Source organism: Hibiscus syriacus, unplaced genomic scaffold (genome assembly GCF_006381635.1).
Source record: "Hibiscus syriacus cultivar Baekdansim isolate YM2019G1 unplaced genomic scaffold, ASM638163v2 tig00014213_pilon, whole genome shotgun sequence".
In the NCBI taxonomy this organism is placed as follows: domain Eukaryota; kingdom Viridiplantae; phylum Streptophyta; class Magnoliopsida; order Malvales; family Malvaceae; genus Hibiscus; species Hibiscus syriacus.
The window spans coordinates 250,629-277,366 of record NW_024062320.1 but is presented as its reverse complement, the minus strand read 5'-3'; the positions used below and the strand labels follow the sequence as shown (position 1 = coordinate 277,366).

The window sequence follows — 26,738 nt, the reverse complement described above, 5'->3', positions numbered from 1 at the left end:
TTTTACGAGTATTCGATTAAATATATATGTATATTGTATATGGTTATAAAAATCGTTTAAACTGAAATCAAATATTATCCTAATATTATAAATGTTTACAATTAAATTTAAATAAAAACTCAAATGACTCTACTTGACTTTAAAAAATTTACAAATAAAACAGGACTCGTCAAGTTAAATATTATTCTAAGCACATAGATGCTGCATCAACAGGCCAAAAACTCACATTAAACATCTGCAGACGAAGGGTTTAGGTTCAAATTTAAAGAGTTTAGGGACGGGAGATGGTGAAATTTGAAGCTAATAGATTGAATATTTTTAATAGATTTATTATCATCTAATTTTAATATATTTAATTATTATATTGTAATTAATTTTAAAAATCATGAAAATATTGTTTTTTATAAAAATAATATTTATCTGAAATGATTAAACAGATTATTGTTCTCTCTTAAAGTCAATTTGATAAAATTGTCAATATTACGAGTCAATTTGTATGTTTAACCTAAATTTTAAAATGAAATCTCAGATAAACAAACATATAAAAGAAAATCAATATTGTTTTGGTAAACTACACGTTAAGTACCTCAACTATTACTTTTATTCTATTTTGGTCACTCAGCTATTTTTTCAAAATCATACTTAATATTACGTTTTGGTTTCATTTTGGTCACTCACCATTAATTTTTTTAACGGTGATGTTGATGTGTCCCCTATAAAGTAATTTCACGTCAATATTTTTTTTTTAAATGATATGTCAGTAGTTTTGTTAATTTTTTAACGGTGGGTGATCAAAATGACACCAAAACATAAAATTATATATGATTTTGAGAAAGATAGTTGATGAGCAAAAAAGAACAAAAGTTATAGTTTGAATATTAATGTGTAGTTTACCCTTCATTTTTTAAAACACACTACGAACAAAAAGCCCAACCCACCATACTGCCTTGTAATTTTGTTTTTGCAAAAAGGTAATTGAGCTCCTTCTATTTTTCGGGCGGAAAAATATTGTGACTCGAACTATTTTTGTACTTAATGTAATTTTTAAATTTAGGAAAAGAATTTAATATGACCCTTAGACTAACGATTTTCATTATTGCCGTTATGATTTTGACTTGACATTTCACGATGTTGAGTGGTGGTCTATGATGCTGACGTGATGATCCACAATGGTTGGTGATTTGGTTGATGACTTAAATTGATTTTTTATTGAATTTTAGGGCTAAATTATTTTTTAAAAGTTTAGGAGCCTATTCGATTTTTAAAAAATTTAAAAATAAATATAAAAATATAAAAATATTCAATAAATAAATAAAATAAAATACCAAAAAATTAAATTGCTAAAAAATTATAATATATTATTATTTTTTTACCCCAAATTAAATCTAGATTTTTATTTATATAAATCTAATTTAACATCTTACACTAATTTTATTTTAAATATTTACCTCTAATTATCTTAAACACCAAATATCTTTTCATTTTTTTACTAATTTTTTATAAAATTGAATTAAATAAATATTATAAAATCTTATAAAAAATAAAATTTAAAGGTTATGGAATTAAAATTTATTTAAAAATTATCACGAAATTATATAATTTAAACATATATAAAAATAATTATAGAATTAAGAGGAACATTTTAGTAAATATAATATGATAGAGAGAAATAAACTTAAAAATAATATGATAGAGAGAAATAAACTTCGCCTAAATTTGATCTAAAAATATATATAATAGGAAAACCAATCTCACCATCAATTTTTGTTAGATACAACTCTATAAAGTCAATGTGTGTATGAACTTTATGTATTTGAGGGGTTTTTTTTGTCACGAATCATCTCCAATATTTATTTTTTTAAAATTTTCAAAGAATAATAAATTCGTCTCTACAAAATAAAAATAAAATAAAATTTACATTAGAATCGACATATGCGAACATAACAATATAATTATACTACTAAATAAAATAAAACTCAAATTAGAATTCGTCTCTAAATTCGATGAATCATTTAGCAATAACATTTTCATAATTGCCGGAGGTTATCCACGGAAGTTCCTCTCAACCTAGCGTTGGGGGCAGCCTACTACCCTACCTCACCTTACCCCATTACATATGGGAATAAGGTAAGCTATTTTTTTTTTATTTTCAATCACTAATTAATAGATATATATTTTTAATTTTTTAGTAATTTACTTTTTTTTAAATATTTTATATTTATTTTTCTGTATATTTGTATATTTTAATTTTAAAATATTTTTTAAAAAATAAATAAGTCATTGAACCTTAAAAAATCAATTTAGCCCTCAAACTCAATAAAAAACTAATTTAATTAATCTGTCACGTAATCAATCATCGTAGACCATCATGTCAGCACCATAGACTATCAAATCAACATCCTAAAATATTACATCAGTATCGTAACAGTTAATGACGAAAATCATTTGTCAAATGACCACGTTAAGTTCTTTTTTTAAGTTTGAAAGTCACATTGAATGAAAAAAATAGTTCAAAGATTATATTAAATTTTTTAAAAGTATAAGGGCCTCAGTTAACTCTTTACCTTTTGTTTTTTTGATAATTAAAAGTACTACTCTATAAACGTTCTTTTTGGGGATTTCTTCATCCCCAATTTTCGAATTTCCCCTAATTCTTTTCCCTCTTTCCTCTAAATTTCTCTCGTCTCTGTCTTCCTCAACAAACAAAGAGATTCTATTTTTGCTTTTGCTTTTAATTTGCAAGTTTAGGTTCCTGCATGAATTGAGTTCTGAAGATTAGTGGGTGTTTTGTTTCGAGTTACTTGATGGAGAAGTTAACCGATTTAGAACGCATTGAGTTGAGCAAAACCAATTTACGAAGAACTATGAATGAGATTCAAGATCGCGTTTCTTCCCTTCTTGTACTTAACCTTCGATGGAAAGATATGGAACACGTTTTGGAGTCCGCTCAGAGTTCGGTTGAAGAACGACTCAGAGAAGTGAGTTCAAAAGAAGATGAGATCAGAAGAAAGGAGAAATCGGTTAAAGACCAGTTTGAAGACCTTAAGGTTAAAGAGGAGGAGCTAGGAAGGCAATTTAGGGATTTGGAGTTGGGGAAGAAGTGTTATGAAGAAAGGAATAAACTAAACGAGGATGAGTTTGTGTTTAAAGAGAAGGCGTTTGAGAAGAGTCGTCGGGATTTTGAGTTAGAGAAGAAGGATTTTGAGCGGCAGCGTGCAGAGCTTGAATTTGGTGTAAAACAATGTGAGCAGCAACTGAAAGATGTTAAATCGATGGAGAAATCGGTAAAAGATAGGTTGGAGGAAGTTGGGCTGAAAGAGAAGAGTTTCGGGAAGCGTTGCAAGGAGTTTGAGTTGGAAGAAAAAGCTTTGAGAGAACGTCGTGAGTATCTTGAGTTTAATGTAAAACAATGTGAGCAGCAATGGGAAGAGGCTAAGTCGATGGAGAAAATCGTAAAAGACAAGTTGGAGACAGTTTGGTTGCAAGAGAAAGACTTGGAGAAACGCTGGAGAGAGTATGAGTTGAAAGAAAAGCAATTTGGGTTGAAAGAGAGGTTTTGAGAAGTGCTTGAGATTATGAGTTAAAAGAACAGCAATTCAGTTTGAAAGAGAAAAGTTTTCAGAGGCGTGTGTAGAGTTGAGATGGAAGAAAAGGCTTTCGGAGAACGTCGTAGAGATCTTGAATTTAGTGTAAAACAATGTGAGAAGCAATGTGAAGAGGCTAAGTTGAAGGAGAAATCGACAAAGGAAAGGTTGGAGGAAGTTGGGTTGAAAGAGAGAGATTTGGAGAAGTGTTTGAGAGATTTTAAGTTCAGAAAAGAGCAATTTGGGTTGAAAGAGAAGCGTTTTTTGGAGCGTGCCATTGAGTTTGATTTGGAAGAAAAGGCTTTCAAAGAACGTTGTAGGGATCATGGGATGATAGAGAAAGGGGTGCAAAAGCGGTTGGAAGAGATTAAGAAGAAAGAGGAAGAATTCGGGCAGAAAGAGAGCGATCTTGGGCGGCGTTGCAGGGATGTTGAGTTGTCAGAGAATTGCCTTCAAAAAGGTCTTAAAGATCTAAAATTGAAATCTGCACAATGTGAGGAGAGATTCAGAGAGCTTAAGTTGATGGAAGAATCAATAACAACCCAGTCTGAGGAGCTTAAAGGGAAAGAAGAGCAAATTAGATCGAAAATGAATCATTTTGAGCAGCGTTCTAGGGATTTTACAATGAAGGAGACATCTATTGAAAAGGGTCATCAAGAACTTGAAGCAAAACAGAAACATAATGAAGAGTGCTGGAGAGAAATCAAATTGAAAGAGAAGCAAATAGAAGAATCATCTGTGGAACTGGCGAGAAAATAAATTACAATTTGAAGAACTTGAATAAAGTTAAGCAATATGATCAGAGATTCATGGAGCTGAAGCTTAAGGAGAAAATGGTTAAAGATCAGTTTGAACAGGTTGAGGCCAAAGAGCAACAGCTTGGATTGAAGAGAGGCATTTTGAGCAGTGTTCAAAAGATTTTGAGTTAAAAGAAAAATGTCGTTCTCTAGATTTTGAGTTGAAAGAAAAATGTCTTGAGCAACGTAATCGAGAGCTTGAAGCCAAAGAGAAGCATTATGATGAATGTAAGAGAAAAGTTGAACTAAGAGAGAAGGAGATTGAAGAATTATCTGCAGAACATAGGAGAAAGTATGAGCAACAGTCCAACGAGCTTGAGTTCAATGTTAAGAAGTGTGAGCAGCGATTCAGAGATCTTGATTTAAAGGAGAAGAAACTCGTGGAATGGTCTAAAGAACTTGAAAGAAAGAATCTTGCTTTAGCCCTGCATCCTCAAGTGAAAAATGAATCAGCAGGTAGTTTGTCGGTTAAATGTTCCATAGATCATTCTTCACCAGCACATCTTTGGTTTTGTGTATATATGGATGGAAAGGATTTGCAGATGTTCCTAAATGAGCGCTGGAAAGATCATGGTTGATTGGCACTGAAGTTGCTATGGCTCTTCAACTTGCAGCAGAGCCTGCAAAGCTTGTCTTGGATGCAATGGAGGGGTTTTACCCTCCACATTTGAGTAAGGGAGACGGGGAGTTTGAAGGGAATGTTGCCAGAAGAAGTTGCATTCTCTTGTTAGAGCAATTGATGAAAATCTCACCTGCAGTTAAGCCTCGTGTTAGAAAAGAAGCTATGAAGCTTGCCTTTGATTGGATAACAAAAATGAGAGTTGAATCTGGCCATGAATTGGAGGTCTTGGGATTTCTGCGTCTTTTAGCCCCTTTCCAATTGGCTGGTGCTTTTGATGCTGATGAGCTTGTCAACTTTTTGGTGTTTGTTGCTCAACATATTCAAACTCCTGAATTATTCAGGGCTCTTGGTTTGGGAGATAAGATCACTGGTAAAGTTTATAGAACCCTTTACCTTCTCTTATTTACATGCATATCTAAAATATTATAAGTTTTCTTGTACTGATAACAAGAAACTTCTCTATCTCCTTTCACGTATGAACAATTTTTGTTTCATTCTCAATAAATCCAAGGCCTTGTTCCATAGGAGTTATAATTTGGATTACCTGCTTGACAGGTTTCATAAGAAAACTTGTTGAAAGAAGCAGCATATGGAGGCAATTAGATTTATTTATGCTTTTGAACAGGTTAATGAGTTCCCTCCAGTACCTGTGTTGAAAGATTTCTTGAATCATTCTAAGGCTGAAGCTAGATCAATTTTGAAAAAGGGAAAAATGGAGCCTAAAGCACAGGTTTATCTACCTTTCTATTTAAATGCCTGCTTCGTTCGTCGTTAAATATTAAGCCACCTGAACATGTAAAATTAATTGACAGAATGAGGCAAACACCAAAAGAATTGCTGATCTGAGGGCTGTTGTCAAATGCATTGAAGATCATAAACTCGAATCTGAGTACCTACCTCAAGATCTTAAGATGCTTAAGAATTTAATTCTCTCTCTTGAAAATATAAACGAAAGCAGAAGTATTACCTCCCCAGAAGCTAACCATGCCCTTAACACTGCTCCTATGAGTGAGACCTCATCACAGAAACAAGGTGGTATTAAGCGACCACGAGAGTTGGTAGCTGCTGAAGTTGCTGGAAATGTCCCTCTTGGTGCCAAGACCACTGTTTCCTCAAATAATGTCTCCTAAGAATCTAAAAGGGTCAAAACAAGGTAAACATTCTCTACAATAGTTGATTTTTTTTATATAGTTTATGTATATAATTTGAGTCTGGGAATCTATTACCAATTAGCTTTGGTTGGATACTTAACATATGAGTTTTACTAGCGACAGTTACTTATCCGAAATCTAGGTGATATATAACATCCTCTTTTTCGAACAAATACAATTTAATCTTCTATATCCATTACTACTCCACTTAATATAACCCGAGTTAATTGCATATTATGTCCCCCAAACTATAACCTTCATTTTAAATTAGTCTTTAAACTTTTGAATATTCTAATTTCATCCCCCAAACTATGATTCTTATTCTAAATGTGTCCTTAAACTTTTAAGCATTCTAATTTCATCCCTAAAATATGACCCTCTTTCTAAATTAGTCCCCAAACTTTTCTTCCAATTTCATCCCCAAATTCATCTAAATATGTAATTAGTTTCGATCATAGTTTAACCTAAATTTTGTTTTTTAAGCATATAATAATATAATTCATCCAATTGGCCTAACGATTTTATTAACAAGGGATGTGATTTGTATATACGTATAGTTTGAGATGAAATTAGAATGTTCAAAAAGTTTAGGGACCAATTTAGAATGAAGATCATAGTTTGGGGATGAAATTGAATTGTTAAAAATTTGAGGACTAATTTAAAATGATAGTCATAGTTTAGGGATGGAATTGAAACATTTAAAAGTTTAGGGACCAATTTAAAATGAGGATCATACTTGAGGACATGTGATGTAGTTAACTCATAAAACCCTAAAAAACTTCCATTTCTTTTATTTGGATTGAAGAAATGTATGGAGATTGACTTGTAAAACCCAAGTCCCAAGATGATTATTGGAATGCATATCTATCTGTTCTCTGAATTGTTGTTGTATGGTGCCATTAAGGGCACCTTTCCAATGCTCTTCATTTCCCACTCATTTAGTCTTGCTTTGTTCAACATTGAAGTGATTGTCCTTGAGAGAACATCTTCATACTTGGACAATTTTCCACACTCACAGTATGTAAGGGTGGGAATCTAATGCCGTAATCTCTAATGAGCAGAGCCTTTCTAGCTTCGGTAGCCATGCAACTTCCAAATGGTTGAGTTGGGGGAAACTGATTTTATCATGATCATCATCCCCACCTTGTACTATTTCTTCAATATTTTCGCAACGATATGTACTCGTTTCAACTTGGGGCAGTTCTCCACATTCAAAATCTTTAGATTTTAGAATCCTTTTCTTCCATAAATGCATCCATTCCCAAAGTTGTCACCTTAATTCAGTTATCTAAGAGAGTAGCAGGCCTGCACCACCTTGACCAACTCGTTCACTTTTTATTTCAAGTGTTTGAAGATTAGGTTAGGATAATAAAGGGAACAAGTTAGATGTCAATGTCGGTATTCGCTCAACTTTTAAGTTGGGAAAGTAGTGAGATACAAGTTGATGATGATGCTAATCCTTTCTTTTTCTTCTTCTTCTTCTGTTGCTAATACTCCTATTATGGCTTGCATTTCATCACAAGCAGAAACAAGTGTTTTGAGTTGAACAAAGCTTTTAACCATAGATGAAGTAAATACATACTTCAACTTATGGAAGCTGTTCACTTCCCACCTTGTTAAACTTTGAACACCAAAAGACTTTATACGTTCACTGTATTTTCGAAAGGAAGCATCGATTCTTCTTGGGATAAAATTTCGACTCTGAAACTCCTCTCGGCATCCATGAAGATAGGAAACTTTGTGGGATTTCCATAGATTAAATACTGCACTATCGAGAATAACAAATCGAACGATTTCGTTCTGATCGATATATCTAAAATATACATTGTTCTCAAGGTTACTACAATGCTTCTAAATTCATACACTTTAATGAAAAAAGGGGAAAGGCAAACATAGTGATAATACTGCAAAGGTAGAGGAGGATGTGAAGAGTGGAGGAGAATGTGTAAGCAGAGGAAAGCTGAATGCTTTTTGAGATGTGCTTTTGCTAATGAAGTATTTCTTTGATCATTTTAGGTGCTTAAAAGTATTTTCGTTCAATGTTCACGTTTAACTTTTTCAACGTTGCTATTTTAAGTGCTTAGTATATCACGACTATTAAAAAAAATTATCTAAAACTTGTTACGTTTATTTTTTTAAGTTATTTTTTAAAAATAAAACATAAAATGTTATTATTATTTAAAAAATCATAAAATTTTCTAAAATCATAAAAAATATAAATCCTTAATTTGAATCCCTTTTGTTGCTGCAGTAGGCCATCTTCGAACGTCAACCCATTCGTCGTAATCCACCTATTGATCGGTCATCATTCTTGTTGTTATCTTAAACCCTTAAATTCTCATATCCTTAAAGTTAAATCCTTAAAATCTCAAATACCCAATCCTTAAACCCTAATAATAATAATGGTCGATTGTGTTCTTTCGCTTTAGCTTGTAACTTAGAGAATATATCATGTTGGTTTACCAAAGAATGCAGCTAAGGGATTATTGTTTCGGTCGGTAGATATCGTTGGGGTTTAGAATTTTGATTGATCAATAATGTTGGTGGTGGTCAATCGACGGTGTTGGTAACGGTCGGTGGTAGTGAGAAAGATTAGAATTATGGATTTTAGAAATTTAATTGTATGATATTTAGAGACTTAATGTGAACAAATGGTATAATTTGAACACTTATTTTATTTATTAAACCTAAAAATAGATAGAAACATTACATATTGAAAAGACGAATACAAAATTTTTTGAACAGTTATTATCTAGTGGCAGGAGAAATGAAATTTTGCTCTTAATGAATATTGAACTCATAACTTAGAGAGAGAATATGTATTAACTTAGAGCTTTTAACATATATTGTTAACAAAAGATGAATCTATGTTAACAAAAGATGAATACAAACTAATGATTACTTTGTATGCTTTTTGACTCTTTTCGTACTTTTAGTGTATACAAACTCATCCATTTCTCTATTTCAGAAAGAAAATTGAATATTGAACATTCTCTTATTTTTTTAGGGCAAATACCATTTTATCACACGAGACAACGACCGTTCGACTTCCCTCCATCATTGACCATAACAAAGGGCCATATGATCCAATGTAGTTCTATTTTGTATGTTCGTATTTAATACACCAGACTAAGGGTGCGTTTGGTTTACGGAATGTAATTATCAGTGGGAATAAAAGATTACCAGAGAATAAGATTACTGAATGTTGTATTTTATGTTTGGTTGGTTTAGCAGGAATGTAAGATTACTGTGTTTGGTTAAAGGAATAAAAGTTTATTAAAATGTATATTTGACCACATTGTCCTTATTATATATTTGTTTTTTTAACAAGTTGAATTCTACTATAATATTACTATAAGATATTTATATATTTTCTTTAAAAAAATTAAATACACAAAATTTATATAATTTTTTTACAAAATTAAAAATATAAAAAGATTTAATAAAATGGTAAAATTTATTTTAACCCCTGAACTTCATAAAAAATTTAATTATAGATTTTTTTTTGTAAATCTAAAATAGTTTATGGATAAATTTGTAATTTAACCTTCGTAGAATTTTTATTATTCAATGACAGAAGAATTATATTTTTGAAAGAAAAAAAATTAAGGGCATTTTAGTCCAAAATGTCGGTAATCTAACAATACCTAAGGGAAAGGGTAATGACATTCCCGATAATATACCTAAAAAAATCCACTGTTGATAATAAAACATTACAATGAATGAGATTATCAGCCAACCAAACAGAGAAAATGTAGATTCCATTCCCGGGGAAATCTCACATTTTCTGAACCAAACAGCCCCTAAGAGAGGTTTTTTCCTTCATGGTGTTGTAGGTGTGCAACGAGTTGAAAGTAGGCAAGCATAAGGAATTGGTCCCTATCAAGGGAACTATGGATGTTAAGGCCTTGGTTGGGGCTTTGAAGAACAAACTCAAGAAGAACGTTGAGATTGTAGCACCTAAAATGGAGGAAAACGACAACAAAAAGGGCGGTGAGAGTGGTGGTGGGCCAGTGTCGAACGGAAGAAGAAGAAGAAAGGTTGTTCCAGTGAAGGATTGTCTCACATGATAAAATAGTGTTAGGTCAACTGGATTAACGAGTCACAAAAGCATTTTATCACCTTAAATAATGGTTGCTAATGAAAAATCATCGTTTTATTATAAATTGATAACATAAATGATCAAATTGTTATTTTTAAAAGATCAATGAAAAAAATAAATTTAAAATTTACAAGTATATTTTAAAATAAAAGATTATTTTAAAATATATTTTTTATTTAAAGAACCTCTGAGTATTGATTATTAAGATGAATCAGTTATGTTTTATTTTTTTTTATAAATCTGGATAAATAAAAGTTGTATAAGTTCAAATATTCTCGATCATTTAACAATGAATGCTCATATCTCTAGTAATTTGTAGTGCTCCATCCTGAGATTTAAAGTGATGAATCACGTCTAAAATTCAAATTGTAGAGAATTTTGTTTTTTAAAAAGGGTAAACTACACAAATTTCCACTAATGTTTGAGTAAATTTTTGTTTTTCCACTAAAGTTTTAAAAGTAACATATTAGTCACTAACATTACCGATTTGTAACAAAATGATTACTCTACTCTCATCTTCGTTAGATTGATAAGGTGGCAACATTTAAAAAAAGTTAATATTTGAAAGGTGGTCAAGTGGGAATTTGCAAATGAATGATTTCCTAAAGGCTAAAAGCAATTGTTGAAAAATGTTACGAGGAGAAAGCATGAAAAATTCGATACATAAAATTGAAAGTTGAGGATTTTGACGAAGATAACGGCATCACCAAGCAAATAGCAAGACCGGCAGAGAATTAAAAGACGTTGGAAGAAGAGCTGTAATGGATGAGCAGAGGATTAAAGACGATAGAGAGACGACCATACAAAATGGTTCACAGGCAATGGCCAATGGTGGTAATGAAAGTTTGAAATTAGAGACTTTAAGATTTCAGGGTATTTTTGATATTTTAAAAATGGGTTTTCTTTAAATGATAATTTTAGAAAATATAAATACGTTAAGCGTTAGATAATGATTTTTTTAACGATCGTGATAGATCATATATAAAAATAATAATATCAAAAATGTTAAACACTTACATTAAACAGAGCAACTACTAACTAATATCCCAATTAACTTTGAAGTTCTAAGTTTATAAAACAAAACAAAACGAGTAACATTTCCCCAATACATTTTGGAATGATAATATCCCAATAAAAATGCCCTGAAATTTAGACCAGATATCATATTTAGTTTTCTTGGTAGCCTTCGTCTTCAACCTCCTATCTCATTCATTTTAAATTCTCAACATCTTTTCAAGTAGCTCTCAACCTCAAAATAAAAAAACACATAGAGATTAAATAAATAATAAATAGTTTGGTTTGGTTTGTTTGCACAGGAATCTTGTAGTTCTAGCAGGTGGGTGGAAGGAATGACGACTCTACCAGCAACTCGTACTCTCTCCCTAATTTCACGCTTAAATGTCTATAAAACCCCTCCATCTTCTCCCATCTTTCGATTTCACCGCTCTCGTTTCTTTCTCATTCCTCCTCCTGGACTCCTCTCTATCATGGCCTCTGCAACTCGACCTTCTTCTTCTTCTTCCTCCTCTCAGGTAATTTACACACTCAACTTTCTTTTTATTTCTATATATTAAAAAGGAAAAGGAAACCTGGGTTTCCTTTTTGTATCGATTTTTATCTGAAAAGGAGTAAATTGATTGGAAAAGATTCTTTTTTGTATAGAAAAAATAATGGGTTTTATGTTTATTTTGCCAGGCAATCTCTCCTGAGGATATTAATAATGAAACCAATGTGTTTCAGTTAATTCAAGCTCATCAGGTTTGTTAAATTTTATGTATGTAAATGTTTGAATTCGTTTCCGTATGAGTTTGCCTCTTTGTTTTGTGTGTATATATATATACTGTAGTCAATTTGGGTTTGGTGTTTACTGAAACTTGGTCATTCCATTTGCAGGAGAAGGCTGCTAGGCTTTCTCCGGTGGAGGAAATCCGTACTGTGCTTGATCAGAGCACGCGCGGTATGCTTTCAACTTTTCACAGGTATGTCATCATATTAGTAGTTGATTTGATCATTTAAAATTTGGGATAATTTAGTATGAAGACTGATGTAAAGACACTTTGATTCTTGTTTGAGGACAGCTATTGTTTTTTGCTTTCTATTCGTTTTGTTATGATTACTGTGATTCGCTCAACCTTTCCACGGTGATGATTTGGGATGAAGAAGTTAGAAGGATTCTCGCTTTGCAGATCATAATCATCATCTAGACAATTCTAAAATTGAATAAAAGAATCTTGTAATCACTACACTTCATAGTGAATAAAAACATAATCAACTAGCTCCACAAGATGTTGCTGAATATTGCAAAGTTTCCCTTCTCTGTCCTTCCTAGTTGCAGTTTCGGCATCTTAGGCCATGCTGTTTCTCAAACAACCGATATTTCCTATACAGAACTGTGACGGAAACAAGATCTTCCAAAATCATGGGTCATTTGGCACTCTTGTGAAAGTCTTTGGATGGAATTAAAATAATGACTTATGTTTTCCTTAACAACTCATATATGGAAAAAATTCTTGTTATCCTACTCATTTCTGTATGCAGAAGCATGAGGCTATCCATCGGGGTCAATGGTTGACTTTGCATGTGATGCCAGTGGATCTCCAATTTAGCAGTCAGCAGCCTGGCTGTTCATGCTAAGGTTCTCTCTTAGATTTTGAATTTAAATTGTATGAGTACTTTGAATTGGAATCTATTCATTGATTGTCCTAGCTCAGAAGAATTAGGAGGGAAATTGAAACATCAAAACGATATCGAATATCGTTCAGATTAGTATTTAATCATGCTTTTTTTCTTCTTTTTTAATTATGTTAAATCATGTAAATTGTTAAGGTTATAAATCGATATTGTCATGTTACCATTTTTTGACAAAGTCATTGATGAGTGATGACAGCCAGGAAAACTCTAAGATATGCCTGTGTTCTTGTAATTAGAATTAATTTCTTATGTTATAGTCACCGATCTTTTTTCATTCTACCATTGGGAGTTAAATCTGTTGTTAATCCTACTTTCTCTTTTGATCCGGTCAACAAGTTTTGTTCTTTTCACCTGATAACTATTACAAAAATTGCTGTTGCAGGACTTATTGGCCAATTGCAAATGTTCATTGCTTGTTGCTAGAGATCCTGAGGACAGGACTGATTTAACAATCACTCTGCACGGTGATGCTATTGCTGTAAGTTATTTGTAATTTCCATTCTCCTATTACTCATCCTAATTGTTTGGTGTTCTGAAGTATATGAGATGATGTATTGATCAATTATATAGGTTTCCGAAAAAGATCAAGCAGCCGTTCGAACTGCTTATCTGGCTAAACATCCCAACGCATTCTGGGTATGTTTGTATCGCATCCCCCTGCATGCCATATGTCCCTTTAGATAAATCTTGTCACTAATCTGTATAGATAGAGAACTCAGCATATACTTTCCATTCTAAAGGTTGACTTTGGTGACTTCCAATTTATGCGCATCGAACCAAAAGTTGTGAGATACGTATCAGGTGTTGCGACAGCTTTGCTGGGATCAGGAGGTCTGCACTTTGATTACTTTTCTGCCTTGCATCCTATTTCATTTCTAAGCGAGTAATATTCCATTTAATACAAGGGACTACTGGTTCTTTTTCTGTTGCCTTTCACCCATTTGATTATTGTTTTCGGCAACTCTTATGGATTTTTTGTGGTGTTATCCTTTTCTCCTAACCATCTCTTTTTTTTTTTTGACCTTTATGTCATTTAGAGTTCAACAAAGAGGAGTACCAGAGTTCAAAAGTTGACCCCATAGCTCAATTCTCTAAGCCTGTTGCGGTATCTTTTGGCTGTTCATTTTCCCTTATTCAACATTTCTTTTTTCTCGAGAACTTCCTTTTTTGGTTCTTATTAATGCCGGTGTTCCATTTCAGTCTCACATGAATAAGGATCACGCCGAAGACACAAAAGTCATCGTGCAATTCGCAACATCAATCCCGGTAATTTGGAATATTACCTGTTTAACACTATCTTATATGAAGTGCAAGATTTTAAGGCATTTAATTGCAGAGACAAGTCAGTTATAGCTCTTGCTGTTTAAGTTGGAAAATTGTAGGACACGTCTCAATAGCTAATTCTGGGCCCTCTATTATCGTCTGAGTAAGAGAAACGATAAGTTTCTTAGTTTACGCTTATAGTTTAATAATAATCCGGCTAAATTTATTGAATTTATTACTCTCTTAGTTCAGGTAAGCATGTTTCTTCAATCAAATCTGTCGAATGTTTCTTCAACCAAAGTGCATGAGTGTTCTACTAATCTTGAAAATCCAGAAAAATGAATCTTCATTCTAGAAGATCCACCGTTACGACTCAGCTTGTGTCATTATTCCTTTTCCTACCTGATATTCGTCTTTCTCCAGGTGGATTCTGCTTACATGCTGGATTTGGATAGTCTTGGATTCAATGTCAAGGTGATAAATTTTAAACCTTTTATACTGAATCTTGGTATTAGCTACCTAATAGAAAGTAACTTTTTTCCATTACTTTTGAAGTTAACTAATATCGAAAATTCCAATCACTCTTTCCTTGTGAGTTGCAAATCGGTCCTTACTGTATTCAAATTCTTGGTATATGAAGCCTTTTCCCCCGTTTTATGGCAGGCTAGTTATCAAGGAAATACTTCCAAGCTTCGAGTTCCTTTTCCTAGACGTGCAGAAGATAGAAAGTGAGCTACCTTTATATTACTTATCATCTGTTGTTAGCTATTGCTTGTACTTTTTGTTCGAGGCATCTGTTCTGAGATTCTCAACGAAAAACGAAATTTATTCCATCCCGGCAAAAGCCACTGATATAAACGAGGAGGACAGAGCACATTGTTTTCCTTAATCCAGTTATTTAAATAGGAATGCCATGATTGTATACTGATCTCGGTTCTTCTCTGACTGGCTAAGACGTCAAGTAAAAGAACAATAGCTTGGGTGGAACACTTTGCGGGTTTTACCGTGTTACATGCATGTTTTATCGTTGTTCAATCAGGTTTTTATGTATGTATCAGGGATGTGAAAACACTCATAGTTGACATGCTCCAAGCTGCTCGATCTCAAGCGAACTGACGTGCTGGTAGAAGGTGACCTAAGATGTGAGGTTTTCTAATTTCTCTCGTCTCTGCCTCATCTAAGCAACAAATGTAGAAATTAGTTTGATGCAAATCTTATGATTGTCAAATGCTCAGCCTCAGCATTATAAGTTACCATCGTATACCGGCAATGGTATCCGAAATCAAAGATCCTTACTCTTGCTTGTCGAATTTGTTTTGCAGGATCTCGTGTTACGGTAGCATTGAACATCTCCGGGATATAAACCAACATATCGTTCCGAAATTCGTCGCGATAAAGATAAAAATACCGAAAACAACCGTCTGGGATAATTGGCTTTTTGCATATTATATATACCTCAGAAACTTTCATTTCAAGTAATTGCCATTACAGTCAGTGTTAGCATTTGAAAATTGAAACTGGTTTGTGAATTATGCGTACTTTTGCACTGGTATACTATTTTCTTCTTTACCTTGCAAAGTGGAGTTGCATAAAAGATGAACTATTAGAGCCCAAATATAGGGGTGTTCAATTGGCCGGTTCAGTTAACCGATCAGTCCAAAAAAATTTCAACATTTTTTAATCGAACTGAACAAATTCGGTTAATTCGGTTGGTTTTTGAATTAACCGAATAGTTTTCTATTTAATATATAATATATGAAATATTCAATATTTTTGGTTTTTATATATATTGGGTTAGATTATGCTTACACAATGTAAAATTCTTTAGTTTTACACAAATTTAGGACCGTTGGATGAGTGAAAACAAATGATTGAGATCGACTTTTTTTTCATTTTACGGTGCATATCTTTTCATTTCTTATTGTTAATCTCAGTCATCTATTTTCACTTATCAAACTATCTTAAATCTGTGTAAAATTAAAAAAAATTTTACATTGTGTAGCATGATCTTATTCCATATATAATATGTTAAATATTTAATATTTAGTTGAATTAATTTAACCGAATAAACTAGATTAAAGTCAAGTAGAATATAAATAATATATTAAGTATTTAATATTTTTAGTTAATCGTTTAATTTGATTAATTAGTCGATTTTAAATCGAATTAAGTGATAATTAAAGTTTGAAAAAATTATTAATTATTAATTTCGAGCCTAAAATTAATCGATTGGTCAATAAAAAATTTCTATTTTAATCAATTAATTCGATTAAAACCGAGTTGAAACATCTTTACCGAAATATACTTTTCAAAATTATATGCAATAAATTCGCTGTCAAAAATTGAGACTGACGAACCAGTTTGATCATATTAAAATATTTTAATAGTAATTAAATAATTGTATATATTTATATGTTTAGTTTAATAATAGTGTTTTTTAAAATAATATACATAAATAAATCTTAACTAATAAATACGTATATAAATTCGGTTTAGTCGATATTTTAGTTTGATTACAAAGTTTAATTCAAGGTTAAAAAAGTTTAATTGAATTATTTTAGTAATAAAATTAATTTAACTTATTCAATTAACACGTTGAAAAATTGGAACCGATGGAATTAGAAGCAAGTAAAAATTTACTTGATTTGAAAAAATTAAAATAAAACTCAAATAATTCAAATAACTAAAAAAATTTAATAATTAGTGGGTTTGTTTTCAAGTTTGAGTCAAGTCTCTTAACTCTGTATGATATAAGTATATCACATATGAAAAAATATATATGTATACAGTCACATATTAGAGTAAGCACGCATATGTTAATAACACAAAATTTTTAAATAAAGTGAGTATGAATAAAATTTTAGGATGTATACCATCAGTAAAATAAGTAATTATTCAAATAAAATTTGGATTTCAAGATAGGCATGTGCCCACCCTCAACAAGTTGTGACTTGCCAATGTATGCATATCATATATGATTATTAGGGATGGGCATGGTTCGGATTTCGGCCAACTTGACCCGACCCGAAAATTGTATATCTTTCACCTGACCCTAAAATATATGCTCTCCACCCGACCCAAAAATATATACTCTCTACTCGACTTACCCGAAATAATAAAAAATATTATTTTTATTCAATAAAAACAATGATTTAATTGAAAAAATAATATATAGAGGGATACTATTATATTTATTCTTACATATATAAGGTAAAATTATATTTTTCCGGTCGGTTTGAGTAGGATATTTTTCACCAAAAACTCGAATTCAACCCGACTCGAGCCCGAATTTAAAAAAAAAACAACCCGATCGGATCAGGTCGGAACCTGTCAGGTTCGAGTCTCATGCCCATCCCTAATGATTATAGAGAGTTGTTTAAATTATAATCGGTTAGTACCATAATAATATAAATATTTATAATTAAAATTAAACAAAAACTGAAACAAATTGACTTGACTCGAATTTCATAAACTAGACTCGACTACAAAATATTTAAAATAAAATTTGATTTACAAAACACGACTAGTTAATTCAACTAATTTAAAAAAAAATTGACTCGATTCAACTCAATCAAATACTTACTCTAGTTGGAAGAGAGAAAGAGCATACTTTTGAGATGTTATAATGGAGAATCCAAGCAGATCGGTCCTTAACAAATAGTCCTCTCATGAATCATACTATTACACTTTTACCATCTTAATTACCAAATTTATATTTTAGCCTTTGATATGAGTTTTAAATTTTAATTTAGTAAAAGTTTTTTAAGTAATTTAATTAGGTATTTAAATTTAATTTTAGTAAATTACTTTGTGACTTAATTTAGTGTTTATAAGTTTAATTTAAAGAAATATTTAAATTCTTTCTCGTTAGATAAATTTAAATAACTTTTAAATAATATAAAATATAAATAAATCATTAGTTTAAATCAAAGAAATAATATCATATATTTATTTAAAATTAATATATTTAATCATACAATTTAGATTTAAGATAAGACTTGTGCATTTTGCAGTGAGAAGAATTATTTTCATTCATAAAAGTAGAAATTTAAGCTTCTATACACCAAACCTCGTAGCTAGCAGAAGACTATTTAAATCTCTCTTAACAACACCATCAACATTAGCTGCAAAAATCCTCCCAAAAAACCAGAGAAAAAAATGCTCCTGCTGCAGCTGCCATGGATGAATGCTTTATAATAATCTTCAATCTGAATCACTCTCCATGCTCCCCATGGCCTTCAATCCCCTTGGTCTCTGCAAACAACAGGGATGAAGAAAACTACATGCACAATATTTGAAAAACCAAAGTTAGTTGCATCATATCCTCAAAATATGACCCTCATTTTAAATTGGTCCCTAAACTTTTAAACGCTCCAATTTTATCCCTAAACTCTGACCACCATTCTAAATTAATCCTCAAACTTTTAAACATTTCAATTTCATCCCTAAACTATGACCTTCGTTCTCCATTAGTTTCCGAGCTTTTTGAACATTCCAATTTCATCTCAAACTATATATATATACTAATCACATTCATTGTTAATAAAATCGTTAGGTCAAGTTATATTATTATTATATGTTTGAAAAAACAAAATTTATGTTAAACAATGGTTGAAACCAATTAAATACTTGGATGAATTTAGGGATAAAATCATAATATTCAAAAGTTTAGGGACTAATAGAAAGAGGTCATTGTTTAGAGATGAATTAGAATATTCAAAAGTTTAAAGATTAATTTAAATAAGAGTCATAATTTGACGATGAAATTAGAATATTAAAAGTTTGAGAATAAATTTAAAACGAGGGTTGTAATTTAGGAACATACATGCAATTAACTCAAAAACACTACAGAAATAGGCAGATAAACCATATGTTTACCTTCTTAGAACTCTTCTTTTCCCTAACTTCATATCTTTCTTGGCACATATCAGTCAACCATGCCCAGGGCTCACCAGCTGCACAAATCGAACCCGAAAATTCTAGGAAATCCTTTTCCACAAGATAACATCTTCATATTCGGTTTTTGACACACAATTACGTCATATACATGAATGGATGGACGAAAATATATTACCAATAGAAAATACAAAATTACGACAGTGATTACTTACAAGTAAAGTCCTTTGGATGATTTTGGCTCTCTTTTAGGCCTTTGAGGGGGTTTACATCCTTTCATTGCCATAAATCCTCCTCTTTTTCTTGCTTGACAAAGTGATAAACAGCTTTGGCCACACAACCCTTTCTTATCCTCTACATTGTTGCTGCTATCCAATGCAGTCTTCCCATTCTCATCCATGCTGATGACCCCTTGTCGTGTACCTATCTTCCTTCTCCGGCGATGACGCTTTCCGGTGATCCGACGGAGTGTAGCTGCTTCGGATTCCTACAAAACCAACATACAAAATGAGTAAATTTCACCTTTTTTTTACGAGTTTGCTGTTTTCATTGTAAAAGTTTTACATGGAAATTTCTTACACCATGTTTGGCTGCTGAGAGAACAAAACAGCACTCGTGAAACTAAATCGGTATAAACAAGACAAATTGAACCTTCCCTTTTCCCAGCAACCAAACAGGGGATAACGAGTATTTAGTCATTTTCTGGGAAATCCTAATCACTGGAAGATGGCTTCTGGGAAAAACATAGCCATCTCCAAAAACAAAATTCAATCTTCTTCCCCTTCGTTCAACCCCAAGCTTCTCAGAAATGCTTGTAAACAAAGAAAATCTCATGTTTTTTCCCAAACCATTAAAAGCAGTCAAGAAAAACCATGGTTTATATTCATACCTGGTTAGACCATGATTGTAATTGGCAGAAGTGATTCTTCTGCGAATTACAGCACTGTATTTATGAGAGATCTTTTGAGGGTCTTTAACTCTCACACATCTTAGCCTCTTTCTATTCCCCCACTGTAAAAACAGCTCTGGCTCTAAGTTTGCATGCTCTTTGGCTCCTCTGTTCATTCTCCATCTCTTCCATTAAACAACATAACAATGAAAAAATCAATTTCTTAAGAAAATCAAAACCCAAAAACGAATTTTTGATGAAGAAAGCAAAACCAACAGAACTTTCTTTTTGGAGAAAATCAATTTGGGTGGCTTATCTGTGAATCAAGAGATGATGAAAACAAGTCTGGGTGTTTGCAGTTTTTTTTTTTTTTTGTTTAAGAGAAAGTAGGAGAAGAATTGCGTAATATTAAAGATTTCTTTTGAAAATTTTGAAACTTTGAGAGAATCGGTTTCCCAACCTTAAGATCTAAGAAATAAAACTACATCTTCCCCTCAGAAAAACCTGAAATCCAAAAAGAAAACCATTACCATAAGAACAAACAAAAGCTCAGAAAACAATAACACAGCAGAAGAAGAAATCTTACAGTGAAATACCATCATCCCAGAGAAAAACAAAAACTTGGGTTTTCTCTTCCGATTGTTTGCCTAAACAATTACTGCAATTTCTCTGTTATTGCTTTCTCAATTGAATTTGAAAAGGGTCACCTTCCGTTGTTGGTGTTTCTCTTTCAATCTGCTGCGTTTGATCTCTCTTAGTGAACTCTGATTTCTTCACCTTTTGTTTCTCCGTCTGGTTTGTGATGAGACGAGCAAAAGCGGCCAAGGAGAAAGGATATGATGGTGGTGGTGTATATATTGATGATTGAGTGCGTTGGTTAACCAAGTAGCGAGGTGGGTGCCGTTTGTTGATTTGAATGGAGCTTGGGCTAAATTTGTTTACCTTAAAAGCATTTAAGTTGGGCTTTGTATACTTAATAATATTACAAATAGGGCTTCAATACCAATCAAACTATATTTCCATACAAAAAAGAATGATTTTTTGTATAACCATCTGTATATATGATTATTAATCGAATAATCCGGATCGAATAATGTAGAAACGAGGGTCACCCTCCCAACGCATTTTTCTCTATATACAAATGCCAATATTCGAATCTTGACATTGCTTAAGGACTCTAATGTCTCATCCCACTATACCAACTGATTGTCGATAAAATAATGTAGAAGGAAAATGATCGAGAAATGCATGTGTTAAAATTTTAATTTGAGATCTAGTTATTGTTTATGTTTGAAACTCGTTCGGTGGATATATAAGTTTCATAAAATAATAAATAATTGGAACTCGTCATGTCGATATAACGAGTTACATATAATTTTTGTCTGGCCCACACTACAAGTTCTAATTTTTTAATATATTTTGTGGAACTCATTGTGTGGATAAAACGAGTTTCATAAAATATAATATATAACTTAAATTCATTGAGTCGACATAACGAATTTCATACAATTTTTGTCCAATTCACGCGAGTTTCAATTTTTCAATATAGTTTATGAGATTCATCGTGTGTGCATGAAGAGTTCCATGTGTACCATAACAATTTCATAGATGATACATGCACCACAAGGCTCACATCAAGGAAAATTGACTAAATCTTCCAATTGATCCACATGTCCAAGCCTTGAAAAAGAATACCAAAATAGCATCTAACTCTATCTTCACCGCCCTTATCATCATCATTGAATCAACATTCTCACACATCACCACTAAAACCTTAATTTGGCTAAGTTATTATTATTTATTATTATTATTATTATATATTATTATTGTCTTTAGTTTATCTTTATTGTCTTAATCTTATTCTCTTATCCAATTTCCAGCAAAATCTAATCCCACAAAACCCTAATTGTCATTGCCCCTCCATCACTCTCTCATTCTTTCTTTAATCGAGTCTAGATCATTTTAGGTTTGATTCTTCAATAAAGAGCAATGTTAAATATGTTGTTATCCCTATAATTAGTATCAGATTTAGGCTGATTGCTTAAAAAAATCAAGCAATATTGCTTGTTCTTACACAAAATCATCAAGGTATCCAACAAAACTAATTCGTAAAGATTCATTATTTTCATATTCTTTTTTGTTATTTAATTTAGATTTAAATCTTTCTATTATCGGAGTTATGAACATTCCTCTATGATTGAATTTACTCAAATGTTCACGGATAAGTTATTTTAGAATAAGGCCCCTAATAGAGATTGTTTGTTCTTACACAAATTCATGTTGATGGATTGATGTAGTGATACAATTATTTTCGACGATGTTGTATCAGATTATTGTCTTATGAAAAGAGGCTATAACATGATTAGTTGAATTAATTGAACCAAATTATATTGATTCGATTAGATTAATTTAACAAAAATAAGTTAATTCTATCTTTTTTTATTATTAAAAATTAACGATATGAGAGAACCAATTTATTTATCATTTCTAAACTTTAAATTAGAGTCCTTCCCCTTTCATTTATCGTTAATAATTTAACTTGTAAAATTTGAGAATAATTAAATTTAAAAGCATCGGGATTGACCAATGGATGATCAAGTTGTAAGTAGTTTGATATCACTAAAGTATGTTTTGAGTTCGAATCCTTGTTTATGCAAAAAAAATCCAGTTAGAAGATTCACCACGAAATCATATATGACACAAGTAAATTTAAATAATTAAGATAAACCCTAGGAACCGGAATGGAGAAAATGTCATCTGGATCTGGAAAATGGGAGTTGAAATTCAAGCTTATATAGTTTGTAACTTCGTATACTATGAGTTAGGTATTAATTATTGGGAAGCCGCTTGATCTTAGAAATTTGACATCTTAAGTCAACTAAAGGTGTAAAAAAAAGGCCGATTATATTGACTTGTCCATGGTTTCGTGGGATTCTACTGCTTTTCTAACATGGATTATTGTCTTAAAATCACTGGATTAAGGTGAGATGAGAAATTAAATATAGGCTTATCGATTATTTTTGTCATGTAAGACCCATTTTATCATTTTTCACATTTTGGTATTTTCGTATCAAGTTGTTTAATTATATTATTCTATATCTTAACTCTAACATAAACTCTATACCCTAACTCCTATCCCAAAAACCTCAAACCGAAAATTTTAATTTAAAAACCCTAAATATAAATATTTTTAAATATTGATGCATTGAACAATTTTAAGGACTAAATTGATGCGAAAATATCATAGAATCGAAAATTATAAGTTGAGTTTACTTGGATAAAATAGCTCTTAAACCTTAATATATTAATTTTCAGAAGTGACACAAGTAAATTTAAATTAATTAAGATAAAACCCTAGGAACCGGAATGGAGAAAATGTCATCTGTATCTGGAAAATGGGAGTTGAAATTCAAGCTTAGATAGTTTGTAACTTCGTATAATATGAGTTAGGTATTAATTATTGGGAAGCCGCTTTGATCTTAGAAATTTGACATCTTAAGTCAACTAAAGGTTGTAAAAAAAAAGGCCGATTATATTGTGTCCATGGTTTCGTGGGATTCTACTGCTTTTCTAACATGGATTATTGTCTTAAAATCACTGGATTAAGGTGAGATGAGAAATTAAATATAGGCTTATCGATTATTTTTGTCATGTCAGACCCATTTTATCATTTTTCACATTTATGATATTTTCGTATCAAAGTTGTTTAATTATATTATTCTATATCTTAAATCCTAACATAAAACTCTATACCCTAACTCTTATCCCAAAAACCTCAAACCTGAAATTTTAATTTAAAACCCTAAATAATAGTAAATATTTTTAAATATTGATGTAATTGAATAATTTTAATGACTAAATTAATGCGAAAATATCATAAAATTGAAAATTATAAGTTGAGTTTATTAGTGGGATAAAAATAGCTCTTAAACCTTAAATATATTAATTTTCAGAATAAATTAATAATAAAAAAGTTTTTAGTCATAATATTAGGGTTAACTTAGTTTAAAACAGTTAGTATTTATTTATATTATATTATATTTAAGAGTTAATTGACTTAGTATCAATCGGTTAATTAGTACCAATCCAGGTGAAAAAATAAATTATTAAAGATATTATTGTAATAATATTTTTTTATTCCATTATTAAATAAAATAATTAAAATCCACTCATATAAGGATCAAATCTATATCTGATAAAATTTATATTAATTTTTGACCCTCAGCATAGAATTATTGTCAATTAAGTACTTTTTAAAATATGGATACAATATTTTTTTTCACTCACAACTTAAAATGTGATAAATCTAATATTATTTTAAATTGATTAATTTGTGATAATTGAAGACATTCAATTTATTTTATGTTATGGGGATTCTAAATATGTATTTACTTTTTAATTTGGATGAGAGGAAGACATTCAATTTAAAAGATTCAGAATCAACTTACTCGAAACTTGAAATTGACACTACCAATGGAAAACTTATACTATGAGGATTCTAAATACGTATTTAATTTTCAATTTGGTAAAATTACAACTCTAATTATTATTTTTTCAACTTTTAAATACGTTTTTAAAAATAATATATATATATATATATATATATATATATATATATATATAATAATTGTTTCTCATAAATCAATCATTGATCATATATTATGTTAATGTCTATTAAATAGTGGTCACAAATAGAAATTCTAAATCTCAAAATTAATAAAAGATAATTATTCTTAAATATCTTTTTAAAAGTTATAAAATTTTTATTCTAAAAGAAATACACAAGATACGCGTTGTAAAATATTAATATATTTGTTTTTTTATTTACAGTCGTGAATTGGTCAGACAATGATTAGAGGTATTTATCGAGCGAGTCGATCGTGAGTTGAATAGTGCTTGACTAGTGCTCGTTAAGAAAATTGTTGCTCATTAAGCTCGTTGCTTATAAAGCTTGTTACTCGTTAAACTCGATGTTCATTGCTCACCTTGTTGTTCATTAAGTTCAACAAAATTTTTACCTTAATTTTTATGAATACCTTATTTTCTTAATTATAAGTAAAATCTACTAATACTATATAAGTAATAATCTACAAATGCATTAAAATAATAGTCAAGGTTTGATTTTTGAGTGTATGAATTATGTTTTTAAGATAACTATTAAAAATTATATAAAAAATTAACGATCTACTTGTGAACTTATCGAGTCGAGTTGAACTTTGTTCGACTTTACTCGTTAAGGTCTCGAGTCGAGCTCGAGTCAATCCGAGAAGAGTTTTTATCAAACTTTGACCGAGTTAAGTTCGAGTTGCTCAACTCATTAAGCATCCCTAAAAATGATAATAACACATATATTTAAGAGAAAATAACCTCAGTGACTAAAAAGGTCTTTTAATATACGTTTTTAACCAACTTTTTTTGGATTTGTCAAAATGACCAACTAAATCGCAATGCGATCGATAATTCGCAACGCGATCTCCGGTATCGCAAATCAGTTTCCAGATTCGCAACGCGAACTTCAACTATCGCATTGCGATTTACAAATTCGTTGCGATAGTCCAAGTTCGTTGCGATAGTCGAAGTTCGCGTTGCGATTTATTCCAAATTCGTTGCGATAGTCCAAAATCGCAACGACTGGTGATATTGTATTTGTTTCTTAAGAATTTTCTCTAAAAAGATAGTATTCGCGCGGACGTGTCGAAGACACGTATTACCACGACCACGACCCAACCCGAGATGGACGACGGCGGCGGCGGCGCGCGAGAGTCCCCCTTATTCTCTATCACTCAACAAGGAAGTGGGAAAGCCAAGCCTTAAATACCATTCCCAATAGTGTTTCCAATACTATGTGGGATTAAGCATTACCAACACTTATTTCCAATACTATGTGATTATTTAGAAAACAATTAACAATCATGCACCTTAAAACAACTGAATCAGCAACCAATTGCATTAGTATTTTACGATTAAATATGTCATAATTAAAAGTCAATCTACAATCAATCGCGATTATTGCAATTTTAAGCAAAAAATTCAAAAGAAATTGCATCACTCGCGAGAATAAAAAAAATTGTTATCGTGCAATTACAATTAATTAAAAATAAATTAGAATTGCATGAAAACTAAACATACTTTTCATATAAATACTAAAGTCATTAACTATAATTCACAAATAATATCACTATTTAAGGCTCAATCCCACATAGTATTGAGAACAAGTGTTGGTAATGCTCAATTTCACATAGTATTGATAATATCTGAGACTCATAAATTAATAGTGCATAAAATAATATTGTAAGTTAAGATAAAATATACTTAAACTATCAGTTTTAATTCGTTTTAGAACCTAAACTTTTAATTTTTTTAAAATCATATATAGCGTTTAATTTTTCTTTCATTTTTGTACCTCGATGTTAAAAAATTAATGTGTTTAGTACCTAAATTATCAGTTTTGGTCTATTTTAGTACTTAAAATTTTATTTTTTCAAAACTTAACGTTAAGTTTTTAACGGTGGTACTAAAATGAAATAAAAATTAAATGTTAGGTATATTTTTAAAAAATTGACAGTTTAAGTACTTAAACAGATTAAAACTAATAATTTAGGTTCTAAACACAAATTTACCCTATAAGTTGATAGTGATCTCTAGAGCCATCCTTTCAAGGGGGCATAGCATAAGATTGTAGGGGCAAATGGCATGATAATTTGTGGATGCCAGTGAGTCAAAGAGCCCCCAACAGCTCACGC

At 31.2% G+C, this 26,738-nt stretch overlaps 3 protein-coding genes and 1 pseudogene across 4 annotated transcripts; 3 read left to right on the top strand and 1 right to left on the bottom strand.

Moving 5' to 3' along the window:
* The first annotated feature begins 2,648 nt into the window (after positions 1 to 2,648).
* On the top strand, positions 2,649 to 4,709 carry LOC120206975 (rho-associated protein kinase 1-like). The gene is made up of 2 exons (XM_039206516.1): positions 2,649 to 3,365; positions 3,654 to 4,709. Exons 1-2 carry the CDS (start codon positions 2,805 to 2,807, stop codon positions 4,341 to 4,343), a joined length of 1,251 nt encoding a protein of 416 aa, XP_039062447.1. The 5' UTR covers positions 2,649 to 2,804; the 3' UTR covers positions 4,344 to 4,709.
* Positions 4,394 to 9,311, top strand: LOC120206947 (FRIGIDA-like protein 3). The gene is made up of 6 exons (XM_039206500.1): positions 4,394 to 4,478; positions 4,535 to 4,837; positions 4,939 to 5,378; positions 5,584 to 5,733; positions 5,816 to 6,156; positions 9,162 to 9,311. Exons 1-5 carry the CDS (start codon positions 4,394 to 4,396, stop codon positions 6,131 to 6,133), a joined length of 1,296 nt encoding a protein of 431 aa, XP_039062431.1. The 3' UTR covers positions 6,134 to 6,156; positions 9,162 to 9,311.
* A 2,272-nt stretch (positions 9,312 to 11,583) lies between these two features.
* Positions 11,584 to 15,782, top strand: LOC120206974 (annotated as a pseudogene).
* A 2,440-nt stretch (positions 15,783 to 18,222) lies between these two features.
* LOC120206939 lies at positions 18,223 to 19,522 on the bottom strand. Of its 2 annotated transcripts, none has more exons than XR_005524153.1 (3): positions 19,322 to 19,351; positions 19,089 to 19,165; positions 18,223 to 18,464 (listed from the first exon to the last, which is right to left on the bottom strand). XR_005524153.1 is itself a non-coding variant. In XM_039206496.1 (3 exons), the coding sequence occupies exons 1-3, from the start codon at positions 19,504 to 19,506 to the stop codon at positions 18,414 to 18,416; spliced, it is 366 nt and encodes a 121-aa protein (XP_039062427.1). In that variant the 5' UTR covers positions 19,507 to 19,522; the 3' UTR covers positions 18,223 to 18,413. The 2 variants fall into 2 exon arrangements, 1 of the variants encoding a protein (XP_039062427.1); XM_039206496.1 differs by having other exon boundaries at positions 19,089 to 19,218; positions 19,322 to 19,522.
* Between the last annotated feature and the right edge of the window lie 7,216 nt (positions 19,523 to 26,738).

Coding starts and splice junctions, on each gene's coding strand:
- LOC120206939 (XM_039206496.1), bottom strand. CDS start 19,506: ATGGATGAGAATGGGAAGACTGCATTGGATAGCAGCAACAATGTAGAG. Junction 19,219..19,321: donor TCATCCAAAGGACTTTACTT/GTAAGTAATCAC, acceptor CCGAATATGAAG/ATGTTATCTTGTGGAAAAGG. Junction 18,465..19,088: donor AAAAGAAGAGTTCTAAGAAG/GTAAACATATGG, acceptor TGTTGTTTGCAG/AGACCAAGGGGATTGAAGGC.
- LOC120206947 (XM_039206500.1), top strand. CDS start 4,394: ATGGAGCTGAAGCTTAAGGAGAAAATGGTTAAAGATCAGTTTGAACAG. Junction 4,838..4,938: donor AGTGAAAAATGAATCAGCAG/GTAGTTTGTCGG, acceptor TTCCTAAATGAG/CGCTGGAAAGATCATGGTTG. Junction 5,734..5,815: donor AAATGGAGCCTAAAGCACAG/GTTTATCTACCT, acceptor ATTAATTGACAG/AATGAGGCAAACACCAAAAG.
- LOC120206975 (XM_039206516.1), top strand. CDS start 2,805: ATGGAGAAGTTAACCGATTTAGAACGCATTGAGTTGAGCAAAACCAAT. Junction 3,366..3,653: donor AGTTTGAGTTGGAAGAAAAA/GCTTTGAGAGAA, acceptor ATGGAAGAAAAG/GCTTTCGGAGAACGTCGTAG.